At 44.8% G+C, this 24,369-nt stretch overlaps 1 protein-coding gene and 1 pseudogene across 1 annotated transcript; one reads left to right on the top strand and one right to left on the bottom strand.

The window, feature by feature from the left end:
* Positions 1–749: 749 nt before the first annotated feature.
* On the bottom strand, positions 750–2,370 carry LOC118526156 (headcase protein homolog pseudogene; annotated as a pseudogene).
* Positions 2,371–11,991: 9,621 nt separating this feature from the next.
* LOC118526144 (peptidoglycan recognition protein 4-like) lies at positions 11,992–23,707 on the top strand. The gene is given in 10 exon segments (XM_078071687.1): positions 11,992–12,263; positions 12,831–12,922; positions 13,755–13,862; positions 14,662–14,840; positions 14,843–14,862; positions 16,271–16,389; positions 17,636–17,788; positions 19,137–19,335; positions 21,756–21,874; positions 22,936–23,707. Coding segments are annotated over 9 exon segments (1,128 nt in total). The 5' UTR covers positions 11,992–12,263; positions 12,831–12,870; the 3' UTR covers positions 23,115–23,707.
* Positions 23,708–24,369: the final 662 nt, after the last annotated feature.

Below are 24,369 nucleotides of genomic sequence, written 5' to 3' on the forward strand. Positions count from 1 at the left end.
TTCTTAAGAGCTCATTTGACCAACTTCAAAGACATAATTTCAATGACAGCGTTCTGCCTGATGTTGTCCCCTTGTGCATCACTTCCAAATTCATTTAGTATATTCTCTCTGTTACAGGTCAAAATATTTGCAACACCACTAGTTTTCATAAGTCTTATAATTTGGATACAATTTTCAGTTGGAAAACTACCTGATAAATCACAACAGTGATAGAAACAGCACTTGTGTCCACTTTCAAATAATCTGCAGGTCAATGTGCACTGCACAACACTGAACCAAGACAGATTAATACACTATCAGCTCTCCAGGCACAGACTTACATTCAGGTGTCACATGTTTTTCCCAAGGCCCAGAGCAGATCTAAAAGTGGGTCTTTAAATGGTTAACATTTTAATAAGATGTTCCTTCCAACTCCCACCATGCTTTTAGTTTATAACCACATAATCCCTTTGTTAAATTCACCCTATCTTCCCCCACAACCTTAAAAGCTGCATGAGAGACTCTTAGTGATAGTGAAAGGCTACCCCAGACTCAAAGGATTAACCATTTGGGCTCTGGTCAGGACCACAGACTAACACTCAGGAGTCAAGAGAGGGCAAGAGGTCAACCCCATTTTAGTGGCACACATACACAAAGGAACTCTCCTTTAAATTAGAAAAGAAAATAATGTCACAGAATGTTTCCCTATAAAAGTTATGTAATAAATAAATAAAGTCAATAAAATAGCTATTACTAAAGCAAAGCTTTCATCAATAATCTTCGAGAACTTTGAAGGAATTAAAATGACTTCACAAAATGGTAGTCCGGGTTCACACAGTGCAGACCCTGTTGGACATTGCTGTACTCGAAGTACTGTATCCTAATCCACACGTCTATCACAGGCTTCCCACAGTGCTTACAGTGCAGGCGGGCCTGACAGCACGGAGAGGTGGCCAGGATGTCATAGGTGTACATGGTGCCCAGCTGGAGCCAGCTGCTGTCCCACCACGATTTATACTTGATGCAGATGATCTTGTGAACTTCTTCCACATACAGGTGCATGAGCTTCCCTTGAAGATAATACAGAATATTGTATTCTATTTCATTGTGTCTCGATGGGCTTAAGAACAAAGTTCCATACACCAAAGGGAACTGTTGAAACACTGGGAGTGCCCGGTGGCACAGAGCACAGTTTATAACTTTCCTGTGGCTGCTACTGAGGTCTATGAGACTGAACTTCCTCAGATCTTCCCCCTGGTTCATTTGGGCATCGTCTTCCATCTGCACATGGAAAGTGTTCAACTTATGCCTGGGGATGTAAGTGAGCAGCTTGGACAGGTCCAGCCACCGCAGGAACTGTGCAGGTATATCGAAGTGTCCCCCCCCCGCCGCCCTCTCAGCACTGATAACCCAGCCGGACTATAATCAAAGTGGGTGTTTTGGAACACGTGGCCCCCGGCCATGGCCTTTTTGTAAGGCTTCAAATGGATGGCATTCTTTAAGAATTTCCCTAGGTATCTCCTGGATCACGGGCTGCTGAAGTGGGCAGGGGAGAGGATGGAGTAGCCAGTGGCGGGGACTGACCAGGGGAGCCGCAGGGAGAGCGGGGCAGGGTAAGTAGCTGTACTGACTGGCTTTGCCTGGGAGTTCTGCGGGTCCATGGAGTGCCGCCAGGGGAGGTCATGGCTCAGGTCTTTCTCGGGCTTGTTCAGTGGCCTGCACTTTTTTTGCCTCTTCCACCGCTTTGCCAGGGGGCCTCCCTGTGTTCTTCTCAGACCCAGACTTCTTTTTTTCTCATCCTGCATCCGCTTCACCTGGTACCAGTCTTGTCCTTTTTTAAGTGGCCCTGTCCATAGTGGCAGGAGCAGAAGTGGGGGGCCAGGTCGCAGCTCTTTGTCCACATGTTTTGGCGGCACTCCTTCTCATTCCAGCTGTGGGCACAACCGATGCTTTTAAACTGGACCAGGATGCTGCTCTCCCATTCATAGAAACACTGCAGGTGCATCCAGGTGCTGTAGGGGCAGTGCTCCTTATTGCACACCACCTTCTGGTAGTCGTCCTTGTCTAGGTCCACTGGCCTCCCGAAGCTGCAGATCAGGGGCATGGCACAAGGGGTTTAGTTCTTGGCGTTCCCGGAGCTGCAGCCCCCGAGGCAGCCGCCGCACTGGCGGCTCCAGTCCCCGTGCCTCCGGTGCCCGGCGCTCCTGCCATCGCTGCCACTGCTGCGGCCATTTTGCAGGGGGTTGCAGCTGCCAGGTTCCCCTCTCCCCCACCCACAGCCATGCCTGCCTGCCTGCCGCTGCCAGGACCCAGCTTTACTTTCTTGCTGTCCCTGCTGCTGTTGGCACACTTATTTTTGCAGCCACTTTTGTTGTTTTGGAGGTTGGGCATCTCACAAGTGTCCAGGTGCCCAGTGTCAGTGGAGGCAGCTCCCACCGTAGGGCCACTCTCTACCCTCATGGAGCCTGCTTGGGAGTGAGAGAGTGGAGGCCGAGCACCAATGGCTCCTTCCGGCCAGTGTAGCCTCATGACCCAGACCAGCTGTGCTCTCCCCAGCTTCCTGGAGCTGGCTCCTGGCCACCTGAGGCTCACAGCCCCACCAGCACTGGGCTTCAGGGAGACATTCTGAGGCTGGGTTTAGCATCTTCTACAAACAGACCAAAATACACCCAGGACCAAGTGGATCACCCTGTTTTGTCCACCTGGGAGATAATCTCTTTTTTCCATGTTTTTTTCTTTTCTTTTTTGGTTTCTGACCTCTTCAGATTTATCTAGTGTGTATTTGGCTGGAGTTCTGGTTGATATTTTTGATTTTGTTCTCTCCTTCATCTATTCTTCTCTGGACAAAATGACTAGAAGGAGAAATTCACAGCAAAAGAAAGAACCAGAAGTAATACTCCCTTCCACAGATCTAATCGATATGGATATAAGTAAAATATGAGAGCTGGAATTCAGGATAACAATTATAAAGTTAATAGCTGGGCTTGAAAAAAGCATAAAAGACACTAAAGAATCTCTTAGTGCAGAAATAAAATCTACTCAGGCAGAAATTAAAAATGCTTTAACTGAGATGTAGTCTAAATTGGATGCTCTGACAGCTAGGGTAAATGAAGCAGAACAGAGAGTAAGTGACATAGAAGACAAGTTGATGGAAAGGAAGGAAGCCAAGGAAACCAGAGAGAAACAACTAATGGGCCATGAGGGGAGGATTTGAGAAATCAGCGATACCATAAAGCAAAACAATATTAGAATTATTGGGGTCCCAGAAGAAAGCATTCCATCCTAAAGTAACAGAATACACATTCTTCTAAGGTTCACATGGAACAGTCTCCAGAATAGATCACGTGCTGGGTCACAAATCCGGACTCAAGTGGTACCAAAAGATTGGGATTATTCCCTGAATATTTTCAGACCACAGTGCTTTGAAACTGGAACTCAATCACAAGAGGATATTTAGAAGAAACTCAAACAACTGGAGGTTAAAGGCCATCATGCTAAAGAATGAATGGGTCAACCAGGAAATTAGAGAATTAAAAAATCATTGAAACAAATGAAAATGAAAACACAACTGTTTAAAACCATTGGGATAGAGCAAAAGTGGCTGTAAGAGGGAAATACATTGCAATACAAGCCTCCCTCAAAAAATTAGAAAAGACTGAAATATAGAAGCTAAACTTACACCTAAAGGATCTGGAGAAAGAACAGCAACTAAATCCTAAACCATGCAGAAAAATAGAAATAATAAAGATCAGAGCAGAAATCAATGAAATAGAAACCAAAAAAGCAGTAGAATAGATCAATGAAACTAAGAACTGGTTCTTTTTTTTAATGTTTTTTTCTTCTTAAAGATTTTATTTATTTGATAGAGAGAGGGGGAGAGAGAGAAAGAGCACAAGCAGGGGGAGCTGAAGGCAGAGAGAGAGAGAAAGAGCACAAGCAGGGGGAGCTGAAGGCAGAGGGACAAGCAGAGTCCCCACTGAGCAGGGAGTCCCACATGGAGCTCAATCCCAGGACCCTAGGATCATGACCTGAGCCGAAGGCAGACACTTAACCTACTGAGCCACCCAGGCACCCCAGGAACTGGTTCTTTGAAAGAATTAAAAAGATTGATAAACAGCTAGCCAGACTGATCAAAAAGAAAAGAGAAAGACTCCAAATTAATAAATCATGAATAAAAGAAGAAAGATCACAACCAACACCAAGGAAATACAAACAATTTTAAGAACATGTTATAAGCAACTATATGCCAACAAATTAGGCAATCTGGAAGACATGGATGCGTTCCTGGAAACTTATAAACTACCAAGACTGAAATAGGAAGAAATAGAAAACCTGAACAGACCCATAACCAGAAAGGAAATCGAAACAGTAATCAAATATCTCAACAAACAAGAGTCCAGGGCTTGATGGCTATCCAGGGGAAATCTACAAAACATTTAAAGAACTAATACCTATTCTTCTGAAGCTGTTCCAAAACTAGAAAAGGAAGGAAAATTTCCAAACTCATTCTGTGAGGCCAGCATTACCTTGATCCCAAAACCAGACAAAGACTCCACCAAAAAGAATTACAGACCAATATCCCGGATGAACATGGATGCAGAAATTCTCACCAAGAAACTAGCCAATAGGATCCAACAGTACATTAAAAGGATTATTCCACCACCATCAAATGAAATTCATCCCTGGGTTGCAAGTGTAGTTCAACATTCACAAATCAATCAAAGTGATACATCACATTAATAAAAGAAAGAACAAGAACCATATGATCCTCTCAATTGATGTAGAAAATGCATTTGACAAAATATAACATCCTTTCTTGATTAAAACTCTCCACAGTGTAGGGATAGAGGACACATGCCTCAGTATCATAAAAGCCATCTCTGAAAAGCCCACAGCAAATATCATTCTCAATGAGGAAAAACTGAGAGCTCTTCCCTTAAAGTCAGGAACATGACCAGGGATGCCCACTCCCACCACTTTTGTTCAACGTAGCACTAGAATTCCTAGCCTCAGCCATCAGACAACAAAGCAAAATAAAAGGCATTCAAATTGGCGAAGAAGAACTCAAACTCTCTCTCTTCCCAGATGATACATTTTATGTGGAAAACACAAAACACTCCACCCCAAAATTGCTTAGAACTCATGCAGCAATTCAGCAGCGTGGCAGGATACAAAATCAGTGCACAGAAATCAGTGGCATGTCTATACACTAACAATGTGAATGAGGCATGAGAACTGAAGGAATCTATCCCATTCACAATCACACCAAAACCCTTAAGATACCTAGGAATAAACCTAACCAAAGAGGTAAAGGATCTGTACTCTAGAAACTAAGGAACACTTATGAAAGAAATTGAGGAAGGCACAAAGAGATGGAAAAACATTCCATGCTCATGGACTGGAAGAATAAACATTGTGAAAAGGTCTATGCTGCCCAGAGCAATCTACACTTTTAATGCAATCCCTATCAAAATACCATCAACATTTTTCACAGAGAGGGCCCAAACAGTCCTAAAATTTGTATGGAACCAGAAAAGATCCCGAATTGTCAGGCCAATGTTGAAAAAGGAAACCAAAGCTGGGGGCATCACAGTGCCTGACTTCAAGAGATACTACAAAGCTGTGATCATAAAAACAGCATGGTATGGGCACAAACACAGACACACAGATCAATGGAACAGAACAGAGAACCCAGAAATCGACCCTCAACTCTATGGTCAACTAATCTTTGACAAAGCAGGAAAGCATATCCAGTGGAAAAAAGACAGTCTCTTCAATAAATGGTGCTGGGAAAATTGGACAGCCACATGCAGAAGAATGAAACTGGACCATTTCCTTACACCACACACAAAGAGAGACTCAAAAGGGATGAAAGACCTCAATGTGAGACAGGAGTCCCTCAAAATCCTAGAGGAGAACACAGGCAGTAACCTCTTCAACCTTGGCCACAACCACTTCTTGCTAGACACGGCCCCAAAGGCAAGGGAAGAAAAGCAAAAATGCACTATTGAGACTTCATCAAGATAAAAATCTTCTGCACAGCAAAGGGAACAGTCAACAAAACTAAAAGGCAACCTATGGAATGGGAGAAGATGTTTGCAAATGACATACAGACAAAGCACTGGTATCCAATATCTATAAAGAACTTCTCAAACTCAACACCCAAAAAACAAATAATCCAGTCAATAAATGGGCAGAAGACATGAACAGACACTTCACCAAAGAAGACATACAAATGGCCAATAGACACATGAAGAAATGCTCCACATCAATTGCCATCAGAGAATAACAAATCAAAACCACAGTGAGGTACCACTTTACGCCAGTTAGAATGACCAAAATTAACAAGGCAGGGAACAACAAGTGTTGGTGAGGATGTGGAGAATGGGGAACTCTCTTACACTGTTGGTGGAAATGCAAGCTGGTACAGAACTCTGGAAAACAGTATGGAGGTTCCTCAAGATGTTAAAAATAATAATCCTTTTATTATCATAATCCAACAATATTGAACTGTTGGATCCTATTGGCTAGTCTCTTGGTGAGTATTTTTGTATCCATGTTCGTCATGGATATTGGCCTGTAATTCTCCTTTTTGTTGGGGTCTTTGGTTTTGGGATCAAGGTAATGCTGGCCTCACAGAAAAAGTTTGGAAGGTTTCCTTCCATTTCTTTCTTTCTTTCTTTCTTTCTTTCTTTCTTTCTTTCTTTCTTTCTTTCTTTCTTTCTTTCTTTCTTTCTTTCTTTCTTTCTTTCTTTCTTTTTTTTTTTTACTTTTATTATGTTATGTTAGTCACCATACAATACATCATTAGTTTTTGATGTGGTGATCCACGATCCATTGTTTTCGTGTATAAGACCCAGTGCTCCATTTCTGTTTTTCTGAAACAGTTTCAGTAGATTAGGTATGATTTCTTCTTCAAATGTTTGGTAGAATTCCCCTGGGAAGCCATCTGGTCCTGGACTCTTGTTTTTTGGGAGCTTTTTGATTACTGTTTCAATTTTCTTGCTGGTCAGGAACACGACCAGGGATGCCCACTCCCACCACTTTTGTTCAACTTAACACTAGAAGTCCTAGCCTCAGCCATCAGACAACAAAACGAAATAAAAGGCATTGAAATTGGCAAAGAAGAACTCAAACTCTCTCTTCCCAGATGACATAATATTTTATGTGGAAAATACAAAACACTCCACTCCAAAATTGCTAGAACTCATGCAGCAATTCAGCAACGTGGCAGGATACAAAATCAATGCACAGAAATCAGTTGCATTTCTATACATTAACAGTGTGAATGAAGTATGAAAAATTAAGGAATTGATCCCATTTACAATTGCACCAAAAACCATAAGATACCTAGGAATAAACCTAACCAAAGAGGAAGGATCTGTACTCTAGAAACTAAGGAACACTTATGAAAGAAATTGAGGAAGACACAAGAAGTGGAAATACATTCCATGCTCATGGATTAGAAGAATAAATATTGTGAAAATGTCTAAGCTACCCAGAGCAACCTACAGATTCAATGCAATCCCTATCAAAAACCATTAACATTTTTCACACATCTGGCCCAAACAAACCTAAAATTTGAACGGAACCAGAAAAGACCCCAAACAGCCAAAGGAATGTTGAAAAAGAAAAGCAAAGCTGGGGGCATCACATTGACCTACTTTAAGCTGTATTACAACGTTGTAATCATCAAGACGGTGAGGTACTGGCACAAAAACAGACACAGAGATCAATGGAAGAGAATAGAGAGCCCAGAAATGGACCCTCAACTGTACGGTCAACTAATCTTCGACAAAACAGGAAGGAATATCCAATGGAAAAAGGACAGTATCTTCAACAAATGGTGTTGGGAAAATTGGACAACCACATGTAGAAGAATGAAACTGGACCATTTTCTTACACCATACACAAAGATAAACTCAAAATGGTTGAAAGACCTCAATGTGAGACAGGAGTCCCTCAAAATCCTAGAGGAGAACACAGGCAGGAACCTCTCTGACCTTGGCCATAACAACTTCTTGCTAGACATGGCCCCAAAGGCAAGGGAAGAAAAACAAAAATGAACTATTGAGACTTCATCAAGATAAAAATCTTCTGCACAGCAAAGGGAACAGTCAACAAAATTAAAAGGCAACCCATGGAATAGGAGAAGACATTTGCAAATGACATAACAGATAAAGGGTTGGTATCCAAGATCTATAAAGAACTTCTCAAACTCAACACACAAAAAACAAATAATCCAGTCAATAAATGAGCAGAAGACATGAATAGACATTTCTCCAGAGAAGACCTACAAATAGTCAACAGACATATGAAGAAATGCTCAACATCACTCGGCATCAGGGAAATACAAATCAAAACCACAAGGAGAGGGGCGCCTGGGTGGCTCAGTCGTTAAGCGTCTGCCTTCAGCTCAGGTCATGGTCCCAGGGTCCTGGGATCGAGTCCCGCATCAAACTCCCTGCTCCATGGGAAGCCTGCTTTTCCCTCTCCCACTCCCCGTGCTTGTGTTCTCTCTCTTGCTGTGTCTCTCTCTGTCAAATAAATAAATAAAAAGTCTTAAAAAAAAAAAAACCCACAAGGAGATATCACCTCACACCAGTCAGAATGACTAAAATTAACAACTCAGGAAACAACAGATGTTGGTGAAGATGTGGAGAAAGGGAGCCCTCTTACACTGTTGGTGGGTATGCAAGCTGGTACAGCCACTCTGGAAAACAGTATTGAGGTTCCTCAAGTACTTAAAAATAGGGCTCCCCTACAACCCAGCAATTGCACTACTAGGTATTTACCCCAGAGATACAGATGTAATGAAAAGAAGGAACACCTGCACCCCAATGTTTATAGTAGTAATACACACAATAGCCAAACTGTGGAAAGAGCTGAGATGTCCACTGACAGATGAATGGATAAAGAAGATGTGGTATATAATATATAGAATGAAATATTACTCACGCATCAGAAAGGATGAATACTTATGATATGGATTAATCTGGTGGGTATTATGCTGGGCGAAATAAGTCAATCAGAGAAAGGCAATTATCATATGGTTTCACTCATGTGGAATATAACACACATCACAGAGGATCATAGGGGAAGGGAGGGAAAACTGAATGGGAAGTCATCATAGAGGGAGAAAAACCATTAGAGAGTCTTAACTATAGGAAACAAACTGAGGGTTGCTGTGGGGCGGTAGGTGGGGGAGGTAGGTGGGGTAACTGGGTGATGGCATTAAGGAGGGAACGTGATGTGATGAGCACTGGGTGTTATATGCAAAAGAGGAATTGTTGAACTCTACATCTGAAACTAATGATGTACTATATGTTGGCTAATTGAATTTAAATAAAAATATAAATAAATTTTTTTTAAAAAGCTAATGAGAGGAGTGATATCATTTTTTTAACATTTTTATCATTTTTTTTTACATTTTGTACACCTCTTCAATGCATGGCTTAAGAGGCCCCTGGATGACTCATTTGGTTAAGCGCCCAACTCTTGATATCAGCTCAGGTCCTGGGATTGAGCCCCACGTTGGGCTCTGTGCTCGGCAGAGAGTCTGCTTGAGATTCTCTCTCGCTCTCCCTCATGCATGTGCTCTCTCTTTCTCTCTTTGTCTCTGAAAAATAAATAAATAAATCTTTAAAAAAATGCACGGCTTAAAAGAAGACCAATGGATTCTCATATCCACTTCTGCATGTGTTTTCTGTTGTTTTGATTGAAGATATGAAGAAAATTCAGCCTCATACAGATATGTAGTTGGAAAGCGGAAGAATATATTAATAGTCTAAAAATCAGTGTAAGAGAGCCTCGGTGGCTCAGTTGGTTTAGTGTCCCACTCTTGATTTTGGCTCAGGTCTTGATCTCAGACTCATGAGATTGAGCCCCATGATGGGCTCCATGCTCAGCAGAGAGTCTGCTTGAGATTCTCCCCCACCCCTCTGCTCCTTTCCCCCCACCCTGGGTCACACTCTCTAAATATATACATACATACATAAAATCTTTTAAAAAATGAAAAAGAAAAGACAAATCATTGTGGAGGGGTGCCTAGGTGACATAGTCAGTTAAGCATCTATCTCTTGGTCTTGCCTCTGGTTGTGATCTCAGGTGGTGAGATCCAGCCCCGTGTTGCTCAGTTCTGAGGCTGCTTAAGTCTTTCTCTCCCTCTCTTTCTGGCCCTCTGCCCTGTGGTCATTCTCTCTCTCTCTAAAATAAATAAATAAATCTTTTAAAAAATCAGTATGGATACCTTCTTTGATAAGACACTAAAACTCAATAAGTGGAGGTCTCTTAAGCTTAGTTGCAATGTAGAATCTGAAACCATACCGATGAGTCCTTTTTTCTCTGTTGTCCATCGTGAAATTAAAATCCACTGTCTATCGTGAAATGTGAATGGCTCTGCTATTCAGACAACATTTCGTGAGTTCATATATTGGTCATTTGAAAATTATTGATTCACTGAGTTATCCACATCTTCCAAACACAGACACATTTCAATATTTAATATGTGCATATATAAAATCACTTATATTAATATCACCACTGGTCTCATCAGAAAAGTCTTAAAGTATTGGAAGACTGTCAAACACATAGTAGCCAACACAAATTTTCCAAAATCCTAATTTCTGTTTGAAACCTCTGATTTTATTATTGCTAACAAATATCGTTGGTTATTTTCCTTGAAGTAAAAGTTTTACTCCGTTCATTTTTGAGAAGATGTCAGTCATATATATATATATAAATATGGAACTGGCGCATTCATTGGGCCTTCTCAAGGGGGCATTTCTGGGGCCCAAAGTCCTGAGCATAAGACTGCAGTCCCACTTAGGGCCACCTGTCTGGATTTGGGACATTCTTTTAGAAGGGTTCTTTCTGAAGTCTCAGGAGGCTGCCTCCACTCCCAGGGAGGTGAAAACCCTGCAAGTCCCTTCCCATGAGGGAAGTATAATGTGGAGTTCCTTCTGTGAAGATTCTATGAAGACTCATGGTTTCCAGGAGGCCAGACTGCGGGCTATGGAAGCAGGTGATGACTGCAATAAGGCCTTGAGCTGGGAGTGGGTGAGGGGCCAGGCATTCATGGTGGGGGTAGTAGATGCATGGGACATGATAAGTTCTAGTGATGATGGCATTGTGTGCTGCCTCTTGGAATGTACCTTTCTATTTCTCTGCCCCTATCCTACTTGTGCAGGTGAACCCATTGGAAAGAGGTGGGGAAGGGTGGGGTATTGGTCAGTGAACCCCATCTACAGCCTTGACACTCCTGGAGCCGGTCAGTCTTGTTGGGGATGAAAACAACTTTCCTCTGCCCTTCAAAATTCTTTAGCTGGGTTAAAAATTAAATTAATGTGAGACAGATTAATAGGAGAAAATCAAACAAAGCTTAAGAAATTATATACCTCCTGTATACATGGCAGAGCCCCAGGAAAACTGAGTAACTCACTGAAATGGCCAAAGCCATCACCTCGAATACCATTTTCAGCTAAAGACAAAAAATGTTGGTGGCAGGGAGTCAGTTGGGGGAGGTCAACAGGAAAAGCATAGCAAATAAGGGCAAAGTTTAAGCAGATTTAGGTCATTGCTTTCTCCATTGACTGCATCTTCTGGAGATTTGACAGTCACCCCCTCTTCCTGGTACTGAAGGAGACACCCTTACAGGTGGAGATTTCCCTTATTCATGGAAATGCCTCTTACAAAAGGGGACTTATTGGTTTTCAGAATTTCTCATGGCTCTTGTGTATGTCCTTAAAAAAATAACCAGCTTGGAATAATCAATATGCCAAAGAAGCATATCTTGGGGTGGCAAAATTTGCTCCCCTTACAGTCTCCAAGGCCAGGAAGTTCCCAGATGTTAGGTTGTTCAGGCATCCTAAGGGCTGGGGATGAAGAAGCAGCTCAGGGAGCCTTGGGCAATCATGCCATTTCCCAGGGAGGAGGTACCTGGGCTTATTCATAGGGCGAGGCTTTGCTTTCAGCTTGAGTCTGGTCTCCCTCAGTTCCTCTGGGTGCCCTGGATGGAACCTGTGGGAGCCTCAGAACTCTGCCCCCTCTCCACCTTCTGTTAGGGATCCAGGTATTCCTCTTCTCTCTGGAAAGCCAGAACCCAAGAGCTCCCTTCCCAGGGAGGGAGTGCCCTGTGGTGAGAGGGAGCCTGAAGGCCTGGGAGGTGGCAGCTGGAGAAGGAGGGCAGGGCCAGAGGCCAAGTCTGAAGGGAGGAACTGCCAGCCAGTGATGGGAGAGCCACCTGCACCCTGACCCGTGGAGCTGGGACAGAGTGGGACCCACAGGTATTTCTGAGTGTGGGTGTGAGTGTGTTTCTTGTTGAGAAGCTCTCTCCCTTGGAAGGGACTGGATGTACCACATGGAGCATTAAGATCATATCTCTTCTGCCCTAGAACTGGGGACCCCCACCCACTGACTCTTGTACCCTCTTTCACCGCACCACATCCCCGACTGGGAAGGAATTCTCTGCTCTAGACCCATCCATGTGTGTTTGGATTTCTTAGTTCTATTATTCCTGGATCTTACAGTTCTCTTCTATAAGAATGGATGTTAACAATCCTACATGGCAAGGTTAGCATAAGGATTAAATAAGATTGGATGAGCGAATTCTACCCTAGCCTTGTACATAGTAGTCACTCAGTGAAATCTAGTTGCACAGGGAAACAGGATGAGGGTGTTTACCCATCCAAGGAACACCTGACATGTATTGGGGACCTTGAGTCCTGGCCAGCTGCTGGCCCTCAGGAGGCCCATAGTTTGGCAGGGAGGCAGACAGGGGTGTCATGCAGTGGGGTGGGTGCCTTGTTTGAGGAGTGAAGCATGACCTGGTTAACTGTCAGTGTCTCTCCTAGGGTTGAGTTCCACAGACTCCTGTCAATGTTTTAGGACCACATGAGGATGCTGCTGTGGCTTTGTGTCTTGGCTCTTGGTCTTAGGGCCTGGGGTGAGTTTTCCTTCACTAGATCAGAGGATAACTAAGAAGGATCATCTACTTTTACAACAGAGTTCTTTAAATGTTGCCTCTCCCTTAGGGTGAAAGAATAGCTTTGCATTTGGAACACAGAACTTGAAGTCTATAAACCTGGTTTCAAATCCTTGGCCTACCTCCAGCAATTATTTTAAGCAAATTATTCAGCCCTTTAAACCTTAATTTTCCCACCTGATAATTGAGATAAATTTATGATTTCCCAAATTTTTGAAGATTAAATGAGATAATGCACATGAAGGATTTTGCACCTGAGCAATGGAAGCAATGATTCTCTTTATGTGGCTGGGGTTTATGCTTCTCAGTAAGAGAAAGTTCCTTGGGGCTAGGGATGTCAGTCACACACACAGGAGCTTGGGCACAGTACATGCCCCCAAATCAGGCCTGGAAGAACTGACTTGATTTGTGCAAATAATTCTAATCCCTTTTCCACATCATCTTCTCATTGTTTCTACTTGGCAAAATCCACACAAAAGATAACCTTGTGCTTTTGAGATGCTTAGATACACTTCCAAATTTTTGTTGTTTTCCCAATAGTGTATATAGATGCAGCTCATGAGAAACGGATACATTTCTGACTCCCTGCTCTTGGCTATTTAACTGTGTTCTGGGGATTCCCTGGAGTTGGTGTTGAAGAAAAGCATGCACGTCTTGCTATTGGAGGTGGTCATCTAATCAGCCTAGAGGGGTCTCCTGGAGGGGCCTCAGTGATCTGGCCTGAGTCTGTCACTGAGATGGTTAGTACTGGGGCTCTCTGAGGACCAGTGTAAAATGGACTGTTCTTCTGCAGGTGATTTCTCTTGGGATGAAACACAAGCCAGAGATTTATCAGAGGGCCTTCAGGACCTGTTTGGCAACATCTCTCATCTCATTGAGAAAGGAAAACTCAGTCTCAATGGTGAGGAGACTTAAAGACAGCTGAGTATGTTCTGTGACCAAAGTGCTTCTGAGATCTGCACTGCCCCTTGTGGCTGGCATGGGGCAGATGGGGCCATGGAACATCAGCAAAACACCTGCAGGGATGCCACAGGCCTTGGGGGTCTGGGGTGGTACCAGGAGAGGACAGAAACCAGGACAGGGAGATTCAGCCTCCGCACTCAGGGCCCCCTAGCCTGAAGATGGAGACCCACACCTTGCCCTGAGGGAGTTGTCTGACTGAATGGGAGAGCTAGGCCCTATCTGGAGAGAGCCCCTAGGCTGAGGAAGAGATGTAATCCCCTCAGAAAGCACTCAGGGCAAGACAAAGGACACAGTCAGAGTCACAGAGCAAACTGTCAGTGAGCATAGTGTGCCCTGAAGGCATTAGTGCTGCAGTGAAACCCAGAGGGGCCACTCAGGGCTTTCCCAGGGGAAGCAGTGGGAAGGAGCTGCTTCCTAAAGCAGGGGTCCAGGAGTGGAACAGGGCAGGAGCTTCAGGGTGGGGTCTGTCCCAGTGGGGATGCCCTGGATAGGGGAGCAGAGCATCCAAGCTTCTCTGGGCAGGTGCATACTTTGCAGTGGGGCAGTGGAGGGGAAATAGATGTGGAGGTTAGAAGGAGAGGGTGTGTGTGCCTGCTGAAGCCCTCCTGCCAGGGTTCTTCCACCCCTGTGGGGCAGACTCAGCCTAGAATGGCACCCATGGCCCAGGGAGTAGTGAGGCAGGGGTGGGGCAGGATGCACTGAGTGATATCCTCCTCACCCTTGTGGTTACCCCACAGATGGCTTCACAATGGTCTCTCACAAGGAGTGGGGGGGAGAAGCTGTTGGCTGCAGCACCCCACTGACCATGCCCGTGGATTTCCTTGTCACGCACCATGTCCCTGGACTGGAGTGTCACAACCAGACTATGTGCAGTCAGAGGCTTTGGGAGCTGCGGGCCCATCACATGCACAACAACGCTGGTGTGACATGGCCTACAAGTAAGGGCCATGTGGGGGTATATGGTCAATGCTGCTCCTTAGGGTGCTTCTCCCACCCTTACTCATGTCTTCTTTCCTCGTTTCCTGGGTTGAGGTTATATCTATAGGTTTATAGTGAATAAAATATTAAAAACACTATAAAATTCCAAATCCTTTTGAATTTTCTATGAGATCTCCCAAAAGGATGCAAAGAAGGTTAAGTAATAACTATACTTCCTATCCCCCTCCAAAACTTGTTCACGCAGCACACTGATAGTTATGAATGACTAACAAGTGCATGGGTGCATTTGTTCTACCAACAACATGTGAGGTTGGTCAGGCATACATTACCATCTCCATGCTCCAGGCGAGGGGACCAAGGCCGGGACATTGTCTGGTTTTCTCAGAGTCACGCAGCTACAAGGTTGTAGAGCCCAGACTGACTCAAACTGTCTCTTTGCCCACCACATGTCCCACTTCACCATATGCAGGGGGCTCTTATTTGGTGAGGCATCTCTTACTCTAATGGTCACTCTAGTGGACCCTCTTAGTGCTTAGGACCACATGTCCTCAGCCCACCTTTGACCTTACCTAGTTGTGGGCAGTTCCTATGCATGGTGATGGCTTTCCACTTTGAGTACCCTCTGAATCTCAGTTTTTCTGCTTTGGACTTTTACCACCCCTGATGGTGAAGGGGAGTTAATGTCCCCTTGGGGGGCAAGAGTTGTAAATAACTTCCTCAGCCCCCAGTCCTTCTCAGGGGCAATCATTAGGTGCATGTACTCAGTTCCTTGTAAGTTCACCTGTCTGGTGGCAGACAATGGGAGGAACAGTTCTGAGCCCCAGGTAGCCATTGTGAAGCCAGCCCAATTGTGCACACTTTGTTGGATTTCTTGCTTCTGATTCACTCTCCTTGCTCCCTCATACTGGCTTTTGGGATCCCTTTTCAAATAAACTGCCTGTATCCATGTCCTTATCTGAGGAGCTACTTTCTGAGAAGTCTATATAAGACAGGAACCTGGCAAGGAGAAATCACATGAACAGCCTACGTGGAGATGACACAGGTAGCATGCATTTAGGAGGAAGGAGGAGAGCCATGTTTGAGGCAATATGGAAGCTGAGAAGAATCTCACAGTGTAACTGGGTCTGTGTTAGCAACAGGACCTCTCCTCCTTCTGAATGTGTAGGATGATTTACATAAAGCCTGGGCATCTGAACAAAGGAGGGAGGTAGGGAGTGTGGGAGTGGGTTCTGAATTCTAAGGGAATATAATTGACCTGGTCTATCCACTTGTCTGGGACAAGTCCATGCAAGTTCTCTATAGTGAACATAGCTTGAGCCCTTCTCCCTTTGGAGGCTGATAAGTGGTTCCTCTTGTGGGGATGTGCCACAGTGTCAGCCACTCAGCCTATATCTCCCTGCTCCACAGCTTCCTGGTTGGGGACGATGGCAGGGTGTATGAAGGTGTTGGCTGGAATGTCCAAGGCATGCACACCCAGGGCTACAACAACATCTCCCTGGGCTTTGCTTTCTTTGGCACCAAGGAAGGTAATGGTCATCCCAGCTGCTCTTCTCCAAAGAGTTACCTACTTCTTTGTTTCCACACTGCCTCCTTGACCTTCTCCTACTTCCCTGATGATCTACTCTCCTGGAGTTCCCCTCTCTCTTCACTTACATGAATGGTATTTGTTCTCTTTTCCGTCCTCTGGCTTCCTTCTCAGTCTCCGAGCTGTCTCCTCTTCCTCTGGATATCTTGCAGTGGAGGTGCTGTCCAGCCTTCTCTCCACAGCCTTGCTACCCTCTCATTGTCATCATGGAGGGATGTGGGCTTCTGCTGTCTTCTGTCAGTGACTGTTGCATCTTCCTCTCTGGCTCTAACCCTTCTGCAGCACCAGACCCTGCTTCCAGTTTCCTACCAGGCACCTCCTCCTCCCAGCTCTCTTACCTCAAGATTTTCTCTACAATTTTTAAAACCACTCTGAGGCCTCCAATCCCTGAGTCCCTTCCACTTTCTTCCAGTCTTACTGCTGCCCATCCCCCCAGTTCTCCCAGCATCCTAGCATACATGCTCCAGGACCATTCCACTGAGTTTGTGCACCCTCAACTCTTAAAGCTCTTGCATGTCTAGTTTCTTATTGTCCCCTCCCAATACTCTGTGAGAAAATCCAGACAAGCTTCCTGATCACTGTTACACAAAGTACAACCTGAATTCCAGAGAGGAAGTGACCCAAGAAGAATCAAAAGGCAAGCTCACATTTTCCATTTTCAATTCCAGTGTGGTTTCCAGCATACCAGAGGACTCTGTATTCAGCTTGGTTTGTTTTTGTGACCACTCTTTGTTACCTGGGTGTAACCCTGTTAGCTGTAGGGTCTTGAGCATGTTACTTCTTGAAGCCTCAAGTTTCTTTCTGAGAATAATGAGTCTAATAAAAGCATTTATGTCAGAGGTTTGTGGTGAGGATTAAGGAAGTTAATGCAGGGAAAGAAGCTGGCATATGCTTGGAAGAGCCCTTGCCGATGGGAAACCCTGACCCAGCTAGCTGGGCATTCCTGAGCATGGGGCTGTGTTCCAGCTCTTCCATGGAGGAAGAGCAATGAATGAAGTTTTGGCAGGTCACTGGGAAAGGTCTTCATCCTGGGCCAGGTGGATCCTTGACTTTCAGGCTTTCTAACCTGGGGGATGAGCCAGTTTCCCTCTAACAGCTGTGTAAGGGCTGGAGGGCATCTAGTCCTTCCCTCACAGCCCCCTGAAACTCAGGTCAGACCCAGGTTGCCATAGATGGTTCTCTTTCAGGCCACAGTCCCAGCTCTGCTGCCCTGTCAGCCATGGAGGGCCTGATCTCCTATGCTATCCAGAAGGGCCATCTGTCATCCAAGTATGTTCAGCCACTTCTTGTGAAAGGTGAGAACTGCCTACTCCCTCTTCAGAAGGCAAGTCCCAAGAAAGGTAAGACTTTCAACCTTACTGGGCCTCCCTCTAGACCCACCCACCCAGCCTACCCCTACTAATTTCCAAATGCCATTGGGAGTGACTTTTCAGTCAGGCTCTCATTGGATCCTTTCTGATAGGCAACTTGTCACCCAACTCTCTGAACCTTTGGGCAGGCACACCTTGAGAGGAACCCTCCAGGTCACCTCTTTATCCTTAAGATTCCTAGAATGATAGAGCCATGGCATTAGCGTGGTGTAATATATGTACACTCATTTCTTCAATCAGTCAACAATTATTTACTGAGAACCTGCTAGTCACTGAGGATATATCATGGAACAAAACACACAAGCAGTGCCCTCATGACGTTTCAACCTAGAGGGTAGAAAAAAACAATAAACAAATAAGTAAATAAAATATTTGGTATGTTATAAGGCGAAAAGTGCTGTGGAGGAAAAAAACATGGAGAGGAATAGGCATCTAACACATACAAGCACAAAAGCACAAATGCACATCTTTCTGAATACAAGAACCACAACAGCACAGATAGACCAAAGTGCTTACATCGCCACCTATACTGACATCAGAGGAAGTTGTTAAGGTACTTCGGGTAATAAGCACTAGATAAAAGGTAGATTTGGGGTTAAACAGTAGCATCAAAACCAGTATAGTTAAGGGTCACCTGGATGATTCAGTTGATAGAGCATGTAAATCTTGATCTTGGGGTCATCAGTTTGAGCCCTACATTGGGGCCATGGAGTTTACTTAAAAAAAAAAAAAAAGAACAATATAGTTAATAACCACTTTCAACCTTTTCCTGGACTTAATAAAGTTTTAAAGATAATTATCTCTATTATATGAAAGCTCTGAGTAAATCTGGTCTCTGCCTTTGGATTAGTGCTATCAACTAATATTAATAATTGCTTATATTGACAGAGAGTTTTAGGGATTACAGGTGAGATTCAAAGACATGCTTTCAGTTGATAATTCAGCTGATTTGTCCAAAGGGCCCTGTCATGCAGGCACACACACATACACACAAGACAATCATGCAGATAGATAAGGTATCCTTTGCCCTTGGGAATGAGCATCCGTATCTTCATAGGATCAATATACCCACTGTCCTCTGGGTTCTGTTTTTGGGTTAGATCCCATGGCTCTATGATTCTTGCCTCTTGAATATAATCCCATCAGGCAGATATACTCCACTCCCAGGTGGGCTCTCTTGAGTTCCACAGTCAGACTCAGGTCAGGATGCTCAGAGGCCATGGGGATGTTAAGTAGTGAGGTGGTTGACATGGGAGGGCACAATAAGTCCACACATCTGTTTTTTTTGTTTTGTTTTGTTTTTTGCCCCCCTTCTCAGCTTGCTCCAACATTATCCCACGGTCTGCATGGGAGGCCAGGGAGACCCATTGCCCCAAGATGAACCTCCCAGCTAAGTACGTCGTCATCATCCACACTGCTGGGAGAACCTGCATCATGTCTGATGAGTGCTGCTTGTTGGTCCAAGATATCCAGTCCTTCTTCATAGACAGGTTGAACTCATGTGACATTGGGTATAAGTAAGTGGACCTGGGGACATGTGGGCTTCTTTTACCTGAGGGCAGACTCTGAAACTTCGAATGGGAGAGAAAGGAAAATAATGTTTAATGAGTGCCCACCATATGAGGTGCTCTATGTTTAACCACATTGATTTTTCATGCAACTCTGGGTGAGCCTTTCTTAGGATATAGCTAAGGGGGCGGTCATTCTCCTTGAGCATGTACTCAAAATGTGTCCTTTTAAAAGATCTTATATTGACGTGATGGAGGCCAAGACTGCTGGAAAGATACTAGAGGAAGTTGTATACATGCAAGCTTGTGAAGCCTGTAGAGAATATCTTTCCTGTCTGAAGGCAGGGGAAACACCAGATATATCCTCTGATTGCTCTAATGCCAAGATCTATAATTTTTTAATAAAGAGCACACTGACCTAATGAGAGAATAAAAACTTCTTGCAGGATGCTCTCCAAGCCCACAGATAAGATGTATGGGGTTAGACACCATCTCATGTCCATCAGAAACAATTACACTGAATGTTAAGTCTCAAGATGGGCCACCACTAATCCAGACAGTACACATTAATCAAGGAGCCCTTCCTCTAGGGGCATCATGGCTTAGCTAGTGGAGTTGGATTTTAGACCCTCCTTGCCTCCTGGCCAGGCACTCTGTGCAGGGTGCAAGCAGCATAGCTGTGTGCAGTGGCCCTGCCTTGGCTGGATCTACCAATTACCATTGGATTACCAAATCTAATCCTTGGAATTTCCAATTGTGATTACCATGGAATCACAATTACCATGTGATTCTGGGCTGATAGCCTGTCTTATCTCCATCGTGTTTTAGTTGCAACCCTTTCGAGATAGGAGAAACTTCCTTCAATAACTTTCATCTGTTAAGACTTGCCATGTGCTCTGCTAGATCCTGCTATGCAGGATTATTCACAGGGTTGCTCTCTTTGATTAGAATGTATACCTGAAAATTGACTATATGTTTTGAACCTAAACTGGAAAATGATGGGTGCTGAGAGAGGACATTTTCCTTTTTCCATTCAGGTTTCAGAGGTCAGTTTCTTGTCCCTTGGCTTTTGACCTTTTATTGTGTCCTTTTTACCATAACTTTCATGACCCTGCTCACTGTGAAATGATCTGAAGTCAGGAGTAAACACCCACTTGCTATAAATTAGTTCACTGAGAACACAATTGAGTGCCTACTCTGGCATGAAGTTATGCTCTGGGGATGCTATCAGATGTAGCACAGAGAGGGTTCTTGCCTTGATGGAGCTAATACTCTGCTGAATGAGAAAGATAATTAAATGAATAAATCCTAATAGAACACATTAAGTGTTCTTAATGATAGATAAGTGTTCTTAAATGATAGAGGGTGCAAAGATGTAAGCAGGATACATTTTTAACTTGTTAGCTTGCTGGGGGATTGAGTGTAAAGGAAGTACTACTTGAGAGGTGACATATCAGATGACCTAAGAAATGAGTGAGCTTGTCAGAGGAGGGGGAAGACTGTTTCAAACAGAGAAAAAGGACCTCTGTGGAAAATCCTGGATGCCAGCCTGAGAATGGTGTCTTTGAGGAACCAAGGGAAGTTTATCATAATAAAAATAGATGACAAAGAGAGGGATGGTGAAAGGTAAGGAGGCAAACAGGGGCCATCTCATGAAGGATCTTGTCACTTAAGCTGGGGAGTTTGGATTGTGTTGCCAAGGGACTAAAAGCAGGGTTTTATATAAGATTTGTATCAGAAAGACATGAAGAACTACACATTTAAGGAAAGGACACAGGGAGACAAGGTGCAAAGGAGTGAGAGGGCAGCCACAAAAGACACCTGGGAGAGTAGAGTGTGATGGAAGTGAAGGGGGGAGGATATTTGTGGATGCAGAGGGATCAGGCAAGGCAGGGCTGGAGAAGTGTACTTTGACCTTAGTGGTAAGGCAACCACAGCTCACCTCCAGGGAAACAGTGTCATTGGTGAGGTATGGGGAAGGCCAGGTTGCAGGGATGGCCATTGTTGCTTTTTTCTTCCTAGACTATGAACTTCTTGGGGCAGCAGCAGTGTGCCAGAGATGGATGGGCTCATGAGAGCAGATTGTTGGAGAGCCAGGACCTTTGTTAAATCACCAGGGGCTGAAAATCAGCCATGGTGGGAGTTTTACACCACAGAAATCAGTAAAGGCTATAAATAGCGCTTCCTTCTCTTCCCCCTCTGATGAGTACGCTGCTGGCACCCCTGGCAAAGACTGTCTTTTTTGTAACTCAGTGCTTAGAATTTAATAGCTAATCTTTTTTGTAACTCAGTGCTTAGAATTTAATAGCTAATCAGTGTCTGCCAAGTAAAGGCATGAGTGATTGAATGAATGAACGAATGAATAAATGAAACAATCCCAGGTTGTCTCTCTGTCATGCTAATCTCCATCTCCCCTCATGGTCTTCTAGCTTCCTCGTGGGGCAGGATGGTGTCATTTATGAAGGAGTGGGGTGGAATGTCCAAGGCTCCCATGCTCCTGGCTACAATGACATTGCCCTGGGCATTGCCTTTATGGGCACCTTCTTGGGTAAGTGGATGCTTTGGGCAGTAGCAGTCATTGTATGGTGTTTGAGGGAGAGTGTCTCAAATGGAAGACAACAGCATCAAACTCAGGAATCACTTCAGTGCCTGCATATGCTGGACTTACCCAGCTTCAGATTTGTCATTTGACTAAACTGAGTATGACCAGAGTGACCCCCTCCCAGACAGAATGCCCACTCTGAATCTATCTCCTTCACACCCAACCAAATGTCTCTCTCTTCTGACATCCAAAACATATAAGACAAGGAGAAAATATCTTTGTACATATATTTTGCTAAGTTTTTACCATGGCAACAATGTGGAGACCTTTACCTTATTTGCCACAACCCTGGATTAGCCCTTGTCTCTGCATCCAGAATGTACACTGAGAATTGTCATTGCTCAGAGCTCTTGACTAGAGTTTGTTTAGACTCTGGGAACGTTTGCTGCTCCTCTAGGAAGAGCCCATGTCACTGGGGCTGGTTCAGTCTGATACTAAAATGGATATTAGGTGGGGTGAGGGGATACCTAGGAAGGTGCTTGGGGATGGGGATGGGCATGTGAAGGTACAGGAAGCACACCTTGTGGCCAAATCAAGGTTTCTCAGCCTCAACACTATTGACATCCTGGATCAGGTAACTCTTTGTAGAGGAGGTGACCTGTGCATTGTATGACCCTTAGCTGCAACCTTGGCTTCTGCCACTGGATGACTGTAACACATTTTGCCTAGCTGTGACAACCAAAAATGTCTCTAGACAGTGCCAAATATCCCCATGGGAGGGTAAATTCCCCCAGTTGAGAACTACCAGGTTAAATATTTGCAATGGACAAAAGCTCCATGCATCCCCTAAACAGTTGTATGTCTTATCCCAGGCTCTGCTCTTTTCATTCAAGAACTTTGATGCTGAGGAATCTGAGACCTGACTTGATTTTCTGTCTATAGGGTGGCTGGCAGTATCAGAATATATTAGCAGGGTGGTAGGGGTGGGTTAGGGGGGATTCAGGAGTGGGTCCTGACCTGGGCAGGGTGCCCTGGAAACCTGTAACAGATAGATAACTGTTTTACAGGTACCCCGCCCAACGCCGCAGCCTTGGAAGCAGCCCAGAACCTGATCCAGTGTGCAGTGGACAAGGGATATTTAATTCCCAACTACCTGCTGGTGGGGCACAGTGATATTGTCAACACCCTGTCTCCTGGGCAAGCTTTGTACAACATCATTAAGGCTTGGCCTCATTTCAAACACTGAGGGAGCCCCTGCTCCTTCTGAGACTGTTCCCTGTGCCCACCTGGCTGCTGGGCTTCCCCTGTCCTCACCCTCCACCCTGACTCAACACTTGGTGTCCCCTCCCAGTCAGCCCCATCCTGTCCCTCCTTTCTCAGGTTAGGGTGATCCTCTACTGCTAGCACCCCACCATCCTCCAAGTAGCTCTGAGACCCCAGAGCTGGGCATTCCCAGCCCTCTGAGTAGGCCCCACCTTCCTCTCTCCTCATCTTCCCCTCCCCTGGGCACCCAGCTCCTAAGCCAGGTGAGAAGATGGGCTGATGCTTGTTTGACTTCTCTTTCCCTTTCTGGCTGCCCCTCTGCCCCATGTACCTTAGCCCTGCCATCTGCCCGGCAGCCCCCAAGATTCACACAGGAACCAGGTTCAAGGCCTGAAGCCCCTCTCTGCTCACACACTGACTTGTCCACATGTGGATATGGTCCTTATTTCAGGGCTCCATCACTTATAAGCGTGCTTCTTCTCTCCACTGGATTGTGAGGGTTTCCAGTTTTATTTGTCCCCATGTCCTCAGTTCCTCAGCAGTGTCTGGAGTCTAGTAGTCACTACAGAAATTTGTTGGATGAATAAATGAATGAGTGGATCGAGTCCCTGCTCCCCTTTTCAATCTGCTCCACCACCCCTTCTCTGGGGATGCCTTCTGGGACAGTCCTCCCTCCTGCCAGCTTTCTCTCTGTTCCTGCCCTTCCAAGTCCGAGCCTCAGAGCCAGCTCTGGTGGTTTATGTGTAATGGTTGCTGTGCCTCTAGGGTCCTATCTCCTGTCCTCCCTGAGCTCCCTGAGGACAGAGACTGTATTCCTCCAGGCCCATCTGGGCTGTGTCCACACAAGTTGCCTGTGCCTGTAGTCTGCCCTTGCCTAGCTGTGCCCACTGGGTGTGGGGTTCCATGGTGACCCAGAGCCTGGCACTCTGCAACCCTCTAGGCCTGGTTTCGAAGCCAGACACTGAAATATTCCATATGGGGTAGGCAGTATTCTGCTGTTCACTGGAAGCACATGGGCTGGTTCTTATTTCTCCTGATCTGGAAACAAGAGGAAAAAGAAGGGGAGGGATAAAAAGAAGTAGCCAGAAACATGGACTTTTCTTCCCTCTACGCCTTTGGTATTCATACTGTGTCTTTGCTCTTAGAGTGTTTTACATATCTTCAACTAGGCAGGTTTTTTTAAAAATTTAATTTAATTTAATTTAATTTAATTTTTTAAATTTTATTATGTTATGTTA

Source organism: Halichoerus grypus, chromosome 5 (assembly GCF_964656455.1).
Source record: "Halichoerus grypus chromosome 5, mHalGry1.hap1.1, whole genome shotgun sequence".
NCBI lineage: Eukaryota > Metazoa > Chordata > Mammalia > Carnivora > Phocidae > Halichoerus > Halichoerus grypus.